At 35.2% G+C, this 13000-nt stretch overlaps 2 protein-coding genes across 2 annotated transcripts; both read right to left on the bottom strand.

The window, feature by feature from the left end:
- Window positions 1-286: 286 nt before the first annotated feature.
- Window positions 287-6141, bottom strand: LOC132696971 (ATP-dependent RNA helicase WM6). The gene is made up of 8 exons (XM_060662183.1): window positions 6049-6141; window positions 5636-5848; window positions 5133-5537; window positions 4204-4322; window positions 2275-2406; window positions 1959-2105; window positions 580-835; window positions 287-518 (listed from the first exon to the last, which is right to left on the bottom strand). Exons 2-8 carry the CDS (start codon window positions 5829-5831, stop codon window positions 505-507), a joined length of 1269 nt encoding a protein of 422 aa, XP_060518166.1. The 5' UTR covers window positions 5832-5848; window positions 6049-6141; the 3' UTR covers window positions 287-504.
- Window positions 6142-6480: 339 nt separating this feature from the next.
- On the bottom strand, window positions 6481-11333 carry LOC132697007 (gustatory receptor for sugar taste 64e-like). The gene is made up of 8 exons (XM_060662235.1): window positions 11238-11333; window positions 10872-11180; window positions 8823-9008; window positions 7507-7661; window positions 7301-7426; window positions 6801-7112; window positions 6650-6739; window positions 6481-6594 (listed from the first exon to the last, which is right to left on the bottom strand). Exons 1-8 carry the CDS (start codon window positions 11242-11244, stop codon window positions 6532-6534), a joined length of 1248 nt encoding a protein of 415 aa, XP_060518218.1. The 5' UTR covers window positions 11245-11333; the 3' UTR covers window positions 6481-6531.
- Window positions 11334-13000: the final 1667 nt, after the last annotated feature.

Below are 13000 nucleotides of genomic sequence, written 5' to 3' on the forward strand. Positions count from 1 at the left end.
AGATTCCATATTTTAAAGAAACTGACAAAGAGGGTACTATTCTGTATCATTTTATATACCACTTGGAACCTAACATTATTGCCACGTTTATAAAAACATACTTAAAAGGATCCCTCAAATTTGTTGCTACAGCGAATTTTGAAAGGCGTGCAATCTTTTTTTCTTTTGGAAAGTTCCTAGTGGTTGGTATAAACAAAAGAAAACAACACAAAGAAATTATTTAATTTCACAACCTAAAAACTTCTATCACGGATAAATACTTGAGGAGTTGTGGGCAACAAAAAAGTAACAAAACCGCGCAAGTCCTAAAAACAATGGCTTTATTCTAGACACAATCAGGCTTAATAAAAACTAACACTAATCACAAAATTCACATACACGGTATTTGTGATATCAGAGGAATCCCATCACACACACCGACCAATACAATTTTTGAACCAATCTGATATCCGATCAATAAAGTTGTGAATATATATTCTGACACTGAAAAACTTGAACCGTATTTTATCGTCCTTCGACTGAAAAAACAAAGAAGTATTTAAATATAAAATAATCCAAATCTCTCCTAAAATGCCTTACTGTAAGAACTGAGATCGATCTCGTCCGGAAGCTCCGTTATGTTTACGTCGAACCTGTCTTGGACTTCGTTTAAAATTTTGGCGTCGCTTTCTTCAGAGACGAAGGTAATGGCCAACCCTTTGGTGCCAAAACGACCAGCTCTCGCTACCCTATGCAAGTACGTATCCGAATCCTCGGGCATATCGTAATTAAACACGATATTCACTCTTTCGATATCCATTCCTCTACCGAAAAGGTTCGTCGCTACCAATATCCTCTGAAAAAATAAAAAACAAAAACCCCACCTTCACTAAACGCAAAAAAATGTCAGGAGAAAGTTAGGGGAATTGGTCTATCAGAAACAATTCCCATTTACGTAAATAATCAGAAAGGGTTCATATGTCCCTACGTCTAATATCATCATAGTAAAAAAGTATTCATTGCCGAAAGTTATGAAGGGGCTTCTGAAAAGTTTAGAGTAATAAAATAAATCATTTTTGACCAAGTGCCGCCTAACTAATATATGGCCCATTGTACGTTTTTCAAGACAGCAGGTGAAATAGTGCCTCCCAAGAAAAATCGGAGCAGACGAGTAAAAGTTCTTGATGAAGACACTAAAAGTGTAAGTCACCTTTGAAAAGTCTTCCGCTTAAAAGTGGACGTATGAACCTAAAATCGAATTCCATTTCATTTGTGTGCGATAAATACCCGCTAGATCAACAAAATCCATGTAACAATGACAACTTTTTTTATCATATCACCAATATTAATCAGCAGCACTCGATTTACTGCTGAAAAGTTTAGATAAATAAGATTTTAATGGACCTTGCGATATTCCGCTGAAAACTTTTATGCGCCACTTTACGGATGACAGCAGAAGAAAATTCTTATCATGATAAAGGTACGCTTAAAATACCAAAAATGTGGCAAGGCAAAAATATAGCCGGTGCAGGCCATGTTTTAATGAAATGATGTCAAAATATTGAATTTAAAGATAATTTTATAAAGAAAGAACTATTAGATAAAGCAAATTTACTCATCGTTTTATGAAATACGCTTCGACATATATAGCAATAACTGTCCTGCGTCTTGCGAACTAAATCTTATAGAGGTTATATGGACGCAAGTGAGAGTTATAGCCAGAAAGAAACACTCAAAGTATTAAGAGTATCTAATACTATGTACATAATGCCTAGTTTTATTCTGTTAAAATAAAAAATAGACAAAACCCATAAATTGACCCAAACCCCGGTCGTACTACCTGTAAAAAAAATTATGTGCAAAAATCAATACCAAACAATAAAAGGGGCTCAAGTATTTGATGGGTCGGCCGCTAATCTAATAAGGTTTTATTACTCTACACCTTTCTGAAATAGACAATAATAACAATTATAAAATACCTTCTGGAAATCTTTAAATTGCTCATATCGCGAAAGTCTTTCCTTCTGATCCATGCCTCTGTGTATGCCGATAGCAGGAAAATTTTGTTCAGTCAGCAGCTGTGCCAGAGCCACACACCTCTGGACAGACTTTACGAAGATTACAACCTAAAACCATGCAACATGGAGAACAAATCAAACACAACACTTGCCTATCGTCAGCGTTAAGTTGTCGTATCAGTGAGAGAGTTTCAATATCATCGAATCATTTCAACTTATTCATCATGTAATGGATGGAAAAAAATCCTGTGTAAAAAGTAAAGAAAAACCAAATAACCTGATTAAATTCCAAAACGTCCAGCAGCTCGAACAACTTTTTGTTCTTTTCGTTCTCTTTTAGCTTTACATAATGTTGCTGGAGTCCGTGCAGGGTTAGTTTCGCTTCATCGTCCACATAGACTTCCATCGGCTAATGGCGGGGAAAAAAACGTTAATACAGGAATCACTACTTCAAAATCGATTAAACTTTTTTAAGTAAATGGAATAGAACCAAAGCAGTCAAATATATTTTAACCAAAGAACAATTCCCAATAATTTTATCGCTGTCTAGAATAGAAAAACTATTGCATGGAAATCAAAAAGAAGTTCCATATCCGCTATAGCATATAGGGTGTTTCCCAATTTAATAGAACATTTAAGAGTATATTTATAAAAAAAAACCTTTTTTGTTATGTTCAACTTCGTTTTTACGATAATGGTCAACACACTTAGATTTTTTTATCAATGTAATATTTATCTTAAAACCCAGGCTGAATATAAGAAACCATAAGGAACCACTTTCTTTTTTTTTTAATTGCTTCACCCAAAAAATATAAAATTCTCAAAACATCAATGGTGTACCATGATTCTACTAATATGAACTAGATCACCCTCAACACAAAATCAAGATCCTAGTGATGACAAATAAGCGTCCAAGTTTTGTCAAAACTATTTAGGGTAATCAACAAAAAAGTTTTTTTAAGGTATATTTTCTCTGAAAATCTTTGTATTAAACCTTGAAACACCCTATATATAAGAAAAAAATTTCAATGATTACAAATAATGAAAAATAAACAGAAATCACTTGTTATAAATCTTGATTTTTGATAAAAATTAAGACTACAAGAGTTGAGATTAACAATATACAAGTTGTCAGCAATATGGTCAAAGAATGGTTGTCAAAGCCCACACAGTAGAGAGAATAGTTTTTAACAATAGCATAATATAGAAAAAGGTAAACCTTTAAACAAAACAAAACCCACGTGAATTTAAACTTAACTTTCAAATTCAGTTTTTTTTAAAAACAGCGATTAAATTCACTTTAAACGATTGAGATCAGAGTCGAAATTTTAATAAGGTTTCAATATTTGTACTCCACACAGTGTGTTCTAGGTAGTTTTACGATTTCGGAAGCTTAGCTAAATTGTTTTTAACAATTTTGTTCATAGGGCTGTTTTAACTTTGTCAAGTTTTTATAAATGATTTCATTGATTAAAAAAAGAACGCAAAACGCTTATTGGGAAATTTTTTAAAAAAATCGCGGGACTTAACTATCACGTGAACATTTTTTTAAAAAAAATCTCTTTAAAACCATCCAGCCATTTTCTCAAACTTTTGGCTCTAAAATTTAGATAGACCAAAAATTACACAAAGGAGCTTTTCTCACGAGCCTTTTTTTTATTTAATAAAACTGATTTCGGGCAACAACTGCCACAAAACGTTAACCGGCCGTCCTCTCCCGTGCCAGTCCGAAAAAAAAAAAGAATAAAAAAAATCAAACAATGCGCAATGATGATCTGCCCATTTCCGTCTTACATACAGTTCTGAAGATGGCTCCGTCCCACCGTCCGGCACCGTTAATCCAATCCAAAATAAAAATCAAAGTCGATAAAGAAACCAGGATACACGGACGCTCACGCCTCCAAATAGAAGAACCATTACACGAAATCCGCAACCGGAGTAGACATTATGAAGATTTTTGTGAAAATTTTGAAGTACTGTAGCGCGGCCGAAACATTGACATTTTATGGCGCAACCCAATCTTCGTCGTCGTCGAATCTTCTTAGCCCCGCCCAACCCCGGCCTACCCGTTGGGCTACAGTACTCTAACCACCCCACGACCCCCCAGAAAGCAATAGACATTGGATTCGGCCCGGCGGCGGCAGTTTCATCTACCACGAACGGTGGGGGCGTATACGTTGAGGTAATAGTTAAGGGGTTCAATTACGTCTTGCATGAACTTCTTGCAAACCGGTCGAATTTCTTTGCTGAGCGTGGCGCTGAACATCATTACTTGCTTGCCATGGGGCGTGTTTCTGTATATTTCTTGAACGTCCCGTCTCATGTCTTAAAAAAAAAAAATAGTTTAGTGGAAAAGTAAATAAAATGTTCGACAAAGTTTCCACCAAAAAATCTCAGTTTACAATCTTCAAGAAAGTTACAATTCAAGAGACACATATTAATAATACTAATATTCTATATATTAGTATACTAAAAAATTCTCAATAATTAATAAACAAATTAAAATATGCTTCAATCCAACTTTTCCCTCCCCATTTGCCAAATGCCAAAAAATAAACGTGTATTTTTTCCAATTAATAAATATGTTTGAAAAATATAAAACAGGTTGAATGGACATCTATCTCGCAAAGAAACAAAACTACTAATCCCCATAAGTTCAGAAATAGACAAAAATGAAAATCACAATTTAACAAAAAATGACAGAAACTTACATCAGATTTAAAAAATGACAAAGAAACTTTAACAGGCTACTGCAATGGTAGAGTAAATGACTCGGAATCCATAAAATGTACAAATAGTAAGAAAAAATACATTTCACAATTTATTTATTAAGTTCAGTCTCATGCATAAAAAGAGAGATGGAGGGGTAGCCAAAACAAGCACAACTGAAACATCTTACAATAAAATTGAGTGATTTGCTAGCATACTTTAGGATTTTCTAAAAAAATATATTAGAATATCTCAGCAGCATATTAAATGGAAACTGTATTTAACTGTTCTTACATTCACATGAATTAATAGCATATGATTTAGATTTTATTTTTTTAAATAAATAAGAAGGCTTTGCAAGAATATCCCAACCATAATAAACATTAACAAATAAAATTATCTAGTATTGGTTATGTTTGCACTTACCTAATAGCTCCAACATTTTGTCGCATTCGTCAAGGATAAAATGTTTCAGGTGCTTAAGATTCAGCTTCTTCGACCGCACAAGCGCCAATATGCGTCCAGGAGTTCCGACAACAATGTGGGGGCAGCTGTTCTTCAATACTTCCTCGTCCTTCTGTATGGGCATGCCGCCAAAGAAGACCCCGACCTTAATATTAGCCATGTACTTGCTGAACCTTTCATATTCTTTACTTATTTGGAATGCAAGTTCCCTAGTATGACACATGACAAGAACATAAACGACATTTTCAGTGGGTTCGAGTTGCTGCAAAGTAGCTAATACAAATACTGCTGTTTTACCCATGCCAGACTTGGCTTGGCAGAGTATGTCCATGCCCAAAACTGCCTGTGGAATGCATTCATGCTGAACTGAAACAAAAATTATATACCTAGAAACCTTCAAATTTACTGTACGCTGTAAGATGCAAGCAAGTTATTTATTTAAGCATAAAATAGCGAAATTGTACCTTCGGAAGGATGTTCAAATCCGCAATCGACAATTGCTCGTAAAATTTCAGGTTTTAAAAGGAAATCCCTAAATCCCGAACTGTGAATAGACACGTAGGTACCCTTAACACTCTTCTTGGCGTCAGCCGTCGCGTTTGTAACTTGCTCAGTTTGTTCCTCATCTTCATAATCCAAAAGATCCTCTGCATCGGCCATTTCGGAAGCAATAATATCTGATTACAAAAAAAAATATTTTTGAAGAACGAGTAAACGGCGTGAAATGGAGGACGCCATGAAAACGATTACAAAAAGTAGAACTAGCAAATTTTAAAAAATACAAAATAAAACAACACTCTCACTAAGAAAGGTAAAGTAAATCATTGGAAAACAGGCAAATAATAACAAGATGGCCAAAATAAATACGGACTCTTACCTAAAAGCAAATGCCGCCAAACACACACAACAGAACCAAATGTGACACAAATCGTACGAACGATGCGCCACAGCCACGAACCAAACAACCATAGAATAGCTATAACTCTACTTCTTAACACTTACTGGTCATGGTCTTCTTCTTCTTTTACTTCTATTGACCGAGTTTGCTAGGATCATTCAGCCACTTTTCGTCGTCATGATAACAAATACGTCTTCTTTTACGTTTTACAGGACCGCCAACGCGCAATAATCATTCGTCCATTGTCAATAACCGTCCAAGCTCGTCGCAAGTAAGGGAATCATAATTTGTCTCGATTAAAAAAATTTAATAAACAGAAATATTATTAAATTCACACAAAATAAGCTTCTAGAAAATTGTAGACCCATTTTATAGAAAAAAAGGCACCACTCATCATAAAACAATGCAGGTTTATTCCTACCAATCTTTTTAACAAATACATTTCAATACTGTGTTGGCTTATCAAGTTCTATGAATGTACATTTGAATCATTACTAGTTCATATCCCACAAGAGCCGTAGCAATCTAAAAAATAATATATCTGTGGATCCTCCATTATACAATGGGAAATAACATGAACCTTTAATATCAAGTTTTGCGTTATTTTGAAAAAGTTCATCCCTGTTAGCACCATTTCGTGCGTGGAAATATGCGTTATAAACCTATTTATCTGAAAAAAAGTCCTATAAATGTTCGCTCCAGGTTCGACTTAGTAGACAATACAAACTTACTTCAATGTTAGTACCTTTCACGGCGTTTAAAATTTTAACAATTTCCAAGCATTCGTTTGCTGGCGTTCCCCCGTAGTAACATACGTATGTCAGACGGGCAATAAGAAGACCAAAAGAAATCCACAGATAAATGAGGTTATATCCTTGGATACCTTCGGATAATATGCTAAAGAGCTGGATTAAGATGAAGTACATATTCGCCGAATATGAAACGATAATAATATAAGAAAGTTTTTCGTTAGTAATTATTAATAATCGGGTCAGCTTCACGTAGTCTTCTCTAAGTGATCTCCATGGTCGTATATCCGCGATCTATAAAGTATATACATTTTTAGCTATTTCGTCATATCTTAAAAAAACAGGCTCCAAGCTCCTCAGCAGAGTAAGATTGGTTTTGGTTAGTCGGGTTTAAAACCAAGCCTGGTTCATAGATGATAGAATTGTCAGTTTGAATATATGTCTCTCAATTAAGCGCAACTAAGTGGAAACAATGTCCTTACCTTTAATTGCGATAAATTCTTTGCTCGTCTCTTTATTTGCCTCAGTTTCAACGATATACAAATGCCCATTAATATTATGAATACGTCAGTGTAAGTCCACATAAAAGTTCGCTGCCAATTTAATATCTACAAAATCAGAACCAGGGTATTTTAAAGGTGTATATTGTTATTTTATTGTTTGATTATGACGAATTTCGACTCTTCACCTGTAAAATTATACCCATCCAGACGGAGTAGTCAACGAACGCGAATACATCCCAGTAGCTGCGACATGTGAAATACTCTTTGAAAACATCGTACGCCGATACACCGGGTCCAAATGAAATCGCCAATTTGTTATAAGTCAACATATTGTGTTCGACTGAAAAATATTTATTATTCTGTTAGTACGAGGTGTGCTCAAAAAGTAAGACGACTTTTCTAACTGGGCGGGTTACGAACCTACATTCGATCTTCGATATTTTTTTTTGTTATGTTGGTACACATGTCCCTAACATATGTTTATTGTTTCAGTCAGTTTGCACGTTAACTTTTTTTGTGAGAAAGAACCGTTAGACTTGTTTTGTATATTCGGAGATTTTCTGCTGTAAAAAATGAAATAAATTTGCATAAAATTTTGGTAAAAAATGGAATACAGTGAATACAGTGAATCTACTTTGAGCAACAAAACGTCAATAATTCATGAAAGCGTTAAAGAAGTGAAACAAATTTTGTTGAAAATTCGTCGAATTACTATTGGAGAAGTGGCTGAAGAGATCGACATCTCTATTGGCTCTTGCCATGCAATGTTTTCCGAAGTTTTGGGCATAAAATGTGTAGCAGCAAAATTTGTTCCGAAGTGGCTTAAGTTTGAACAAAAGGACCGTCGAATGAGCATCGCTCAAGAGCTGTTAAACGATGTCTGATATGCTCAAAAAGGTCATAAATAAGTTCATAACTGATAAGAACCCAGAATCGCCAAGACCTAAAAAAGCACGTTAAATTCGATTAAATGTCAAGGTTTGGTTTTCTTTGATTATCGAGGCATAGTACATCAAGAGTTCGTACGGTCAATAAAGAGTATTACATTGAAGTTATGCGCCGTTTGCGAGAAGCAATACGAAGGAAAAGTCCCGAGTTGTAGGAAACCAATTCATGGATTTTGCATCACGTCAATGCACCTGCTTACTCATCGTTTCATGTGTCTACCTTTTTGGACAAAAACAAAACCAGGAGCATGTCTCAACCACCATATTCACGGGATATGGCCCCCTGCGACTTTTTCCTGTTACCACAACTGAAGAGACCCATGAAAAGAAGGCTGTTTAGAACGACTGAGGAGATAAAAAAAAATCGCTGGAAGAATTCAAACCTATACCAGAAAGTGCTTTAAGGGTTGGAAAAAACGTTGGCCCAAGTGTATTACATTTGGGGGATTACTTTGAAGGGCAACATTAATTTTGATAAATAAATAAACACTTTCTGATAAAACTTAAAAGTCATCTTACTTTTTGAACACACGTCGCAAGAGCACCAAACTTACCAAAAGCAACCGATAAAAACAACGACGTGACAACCTTGAGTGTTTTCCGCAAGTTTTGCGGAAGTTCGTAGTGCTTCATGCTGACCTCAACTCGGTCCCATTCGCGGACAAAATCCGGCCATTCTTTAGCCAGTTTACCATACAATACCGTCAATATTAAAGCCTCGGCGTGGAAAATCAAGTACGCTGAAAATCATATGCCATGATAGATAACTGAAAATAGAGACAGTAAGAATACCGTCTGATTGTAAGACGTTGCTATTAGATAATGTAGGTGTAGTGGCCCTCCTAGAGTAAAAAATTATGTGCCAAAAGCAGTATTGACATTTTCTTAGAAAGGTAATGGTTTTCCGCGCATGCTTCGACATTTCACCCACTAACCTGAGCTCTGTTATTTTCTTTCTAAACAGCGATTTTCGCACACTTATTTATCCAGAAATTTAATGAGATCTAAACATTTTGACAAAATACTGCTGCAAAAATTCCGTTTTCAAACTTATTGACGATCTAGCAGTGGCCATGTTGGTTGTCGAATGCCGCAAGGTCATTGGTTAAAAACGAGATTTTTAATCTCGCGCACGTGGATGTTGATTGGATCTTCTCAAAAAGAAAATCCTCCGGCCATAACCATTAATTTCATGCTCTAACCTGTACTTGGCACCATATTTATAAACAAACAAATTTAATGGATACCTGACCATATTTTAACAAAAAAAACACAGGTCAAATGAAAACGCCTGAACCATATAGCTACTAGAGATAAAGGGACCCTGCCTATGATGAAGCAATTATGAAAAAAATTGACAATGTATGCGCATGCGCTAGATTTGAAATCCCGTTTTTAACCAATGACCTCGTAGTTGCAATCAACAACCCACATGGCCACTGACATATCGATATCGTGTATGCGGCATTTTTATGTCAGTATATTATTAAAATATGTCCAGATTCCATTAAATCGTCAATCAAAAATGTGTGGATAAAGAAGTTAGGTGCAAAATATCATAGGCGCATCAATTTTTAAGGTGGTAGGGCCTCACTGTATTATGTTATATATGGTTTTAGGATTCTTACATGCCTCAGAAATAGTCTGTGATCGTCAGGATTCTACGCTACAAGCTTAAACATAGAATAAGGACTAAACTCAGCAGTTCTATCAGACTTGTCAGACAGTTCAATGACTGTTAAAACGGTTGGCGGATTTTTGTCAAATAAGTTATTAGCACAAGCCCAGTCGTATGTTTTTATTTAGCGTAACTGCTTTGATTGGAAGTTGTTAAGCGAATTTGTTTTGTCTTTAGCTTTTGAACAGAAACGTCAATTTTTTTGTGTTTTCTGTTTTTAAAGTTTCTATTTAAATTCATTTGATAATCAAGTTTTGTGTTTGGATTTTTAGAATTTAAGGTGGTTCAGTACAGAGTTGATAGTTTATTTGAACAATACTTTCTTGGTTAGTTGTTATTAGGCGAGTTGGTTTTGTCTTTAACATTTAAGCGTAAACGTTTGAAATTTTAGCTTAAATCTTCGTCACAGGAAAAATTATTATTTATTTTTAAATTCGTTTGACAAAATTATTTTCTCTCTGGATTTTAAGAATGAGAATTGAGGGGAAAATAGAAATTATTTAACTGATTTAGCAATTGGGTTCCATCGAAATCGAATTAAGGTTCGAAACTAGTGACCATTATAAGGTCCATTAATCCGGCTCCTATAATAAACGTGCTACTCATCTATTAAATCTACTTTAATATTTTTGTGGTTTGCTGGTCAGCAAACAACAAGTTCCTCTCTAATATCGAGGAACAAATGCACACGGAAACATATTTATCGAAAAAAATGGATGACGGTGTGATTACACAAACTGTCTCAACGTTAAAACAAGAAGTCCACAGCTTTTTTACGTCCGACCATTTAGACCTTAAGCGGTAAAACTAGTTGTGGGTCGGTAGGGGATTGAAAGGTGACTTCTTTTTAGGAGTAAACCTAGAAACCTTTTGGATGCTCATTGCGCCCCATTTTCAAACTTTGCCGCAGCTATTTATTACTTACACAGCCGTAACATATTCAAGCCTCGAACCAGGATGATGTAAAAGAGGACGCCAATGTTAATAACGAACAGAACGAACGTCACAAAAGCGTATCCCATTTTCCAGGAGATCCATCGGAACCGGATTGATTTGGAGGTAGGGCCGTCGATCCCACCTATGGGCAAAAAACTGAACATTTGGGCGACCTTTATAGGGAACCTCATGACGACGTGAAAGGAATTGCAGTTTTGCTCCGACGGTAATAAAAGTTTCGAACGTCTTTGTTTGTTTGTTTTGCGCTTCGGACAACGTATTTCGAAAAGTTGGTTCCCTGAAAAATCGCCATGTCAAACGAACCGTAACCAATGTTAAAATTTGAATGTTATACCTTCCATGTTGTCGCGGACCTTCGCCGTGTTTACACCACTGTTCTAGACATCTTAAAGTTGTTTTCGAAGCATTTGCCCGTGCCAGAAATATTAAATATTCAGCAACCTCAAATATAACTAAAAAGCACTGCTCGTGTTTGTTGGCATATCGTATCGACGTTCAAAAACAGTATCACAGACTGATGAGGGCGCATAAATATTTTAATAAATAATAAATGCACTCAAGCACGCTATATGTATTGCGTTTTATACAAACGAAGAAGCGATGTTTCCTCTGGCCACCACGACTTTGTAAATCAGGCACACCGCCGAATATTGGCTACTCAAAAAGAAAAACTGTGGAAGGATATTTAAAAAAAAGAATTACCAATCCTTTTTTTTGAGATAAGAGACAAAAAACTCAAAACAATAATTATTTTGAAAGCAAACTTCTCCATTTACTAATGCATTTATTTTTCGATCTTACCTGAAATTTGCCGAAAATTAATGTTGTCTCCTTCAAAGTAATCCCCCCCTCTTATAAAAGTATGGTCTCTTATAATTTAAAATTTTCCAATTGAGGTAGCATGGAAGTTAAGAATATTAATTATTATTAGAAGTTTGGGATCGTCGCGCTCAGGATCACCTTTAATTTTAACTCATTAAACTCTAAAAATATAAGGGACATAGAATGATAATTTTTCTGAAAATCTAAAAAAAAATTTTTGTGGATTTTACTATTTCTTAAATTTCTGAATTTGTTGGTTTTGTGTATTAATATTAAATTATTTAATTAAGTAATTATTAATGAAAGTATATTCAGTAAACTCCGTTTATAACGTACATGGGATATAACGTACTTCCGAGTATTGCGTACATATTTTACTGGTCCGGTCAAAATACTCTTGATTTTTCATCGGATATTACGTACCATATATAAATTTTACTACGGTTATAAAGTACATTCACTAATATTTTGGTTATAAATTACGAGCGTACGTTAAAACCGCTCGATAATCCAGCGGTGGTTCCCTGAAAAAATTGGGGATTTATTTAATTGTTTAATGGAAAGGTGCGCTAACACGATTTTTTGAGTTTGTAGTTAAAATGTCGGATCGGCGCAAGTCTTTAGCTGTAAAAGAAAATATAGAGACGATCAGATTATTGAGAGCGGCGTCGGTAAGGTGGAAATTACTATACAATGGGTAGTAATCGCGAAAAGATCAAGAAAGCAAGTGACTGTAAATCGCACAGGATTAAAAAAATTAGAAATCCTGTATGTTCAGATGTAGATGAAGCTCTTTTACGATGGTTCCAAGTTCGAAGATCCGAAAATATTGCAATAAGTGGTCCAGTTCTGTAATCGAAAGTCGAAGAATTACCCAGGGGATAACACGGTGAGGATTTTAGTTATTCTACAGATTAGATTGAACGTTTTAATCTTCGTCACAACATAAACGTCGGAAAAATTTCTGGTGAAGCAGGAGATGTTAACAAACAAGCTGTGCTGAACTGGTTTGAGGATATTTTCAATGGTGATGAGCCTGGGCTATTTTACAAGATGACTTCAGATCGTACCCTTAAATTTAGAGGAGAAAAGTGTATGGGTGGGAAGCAGTGAAATTTGGGGTACACAGTTTGGGTATGCGCAAATATGACAGGAAGCGAAAAATGCAAACTTCTTATTGGTAAAAATGAACAACCGAGTTGCATGAAAAATGTGAAAAATCCACCTGTCATTTATAAGTCAAACGATTTTTTTACTCAAAAAGAATAAAGTATG

The sequence above is a fragment of the Cylas formicarius genome, unplaced genomic scaffold (genome assembly GCF_029955315.1).
Source record: "Cylas formicarius isolate icCylForm1 unplaced genomic scaffold, icCylForm1.1 PGA_scaffold_1__22_contigs__length_36826433, whole genome shotgun sequence".
In the NCBI taxonomy this organism is placed as follows: Eukaryota; Metazoa; Arthropoda; class Insecta; order Coleoptera; family Brentidae; genus Cylas; species Cylas formicarius.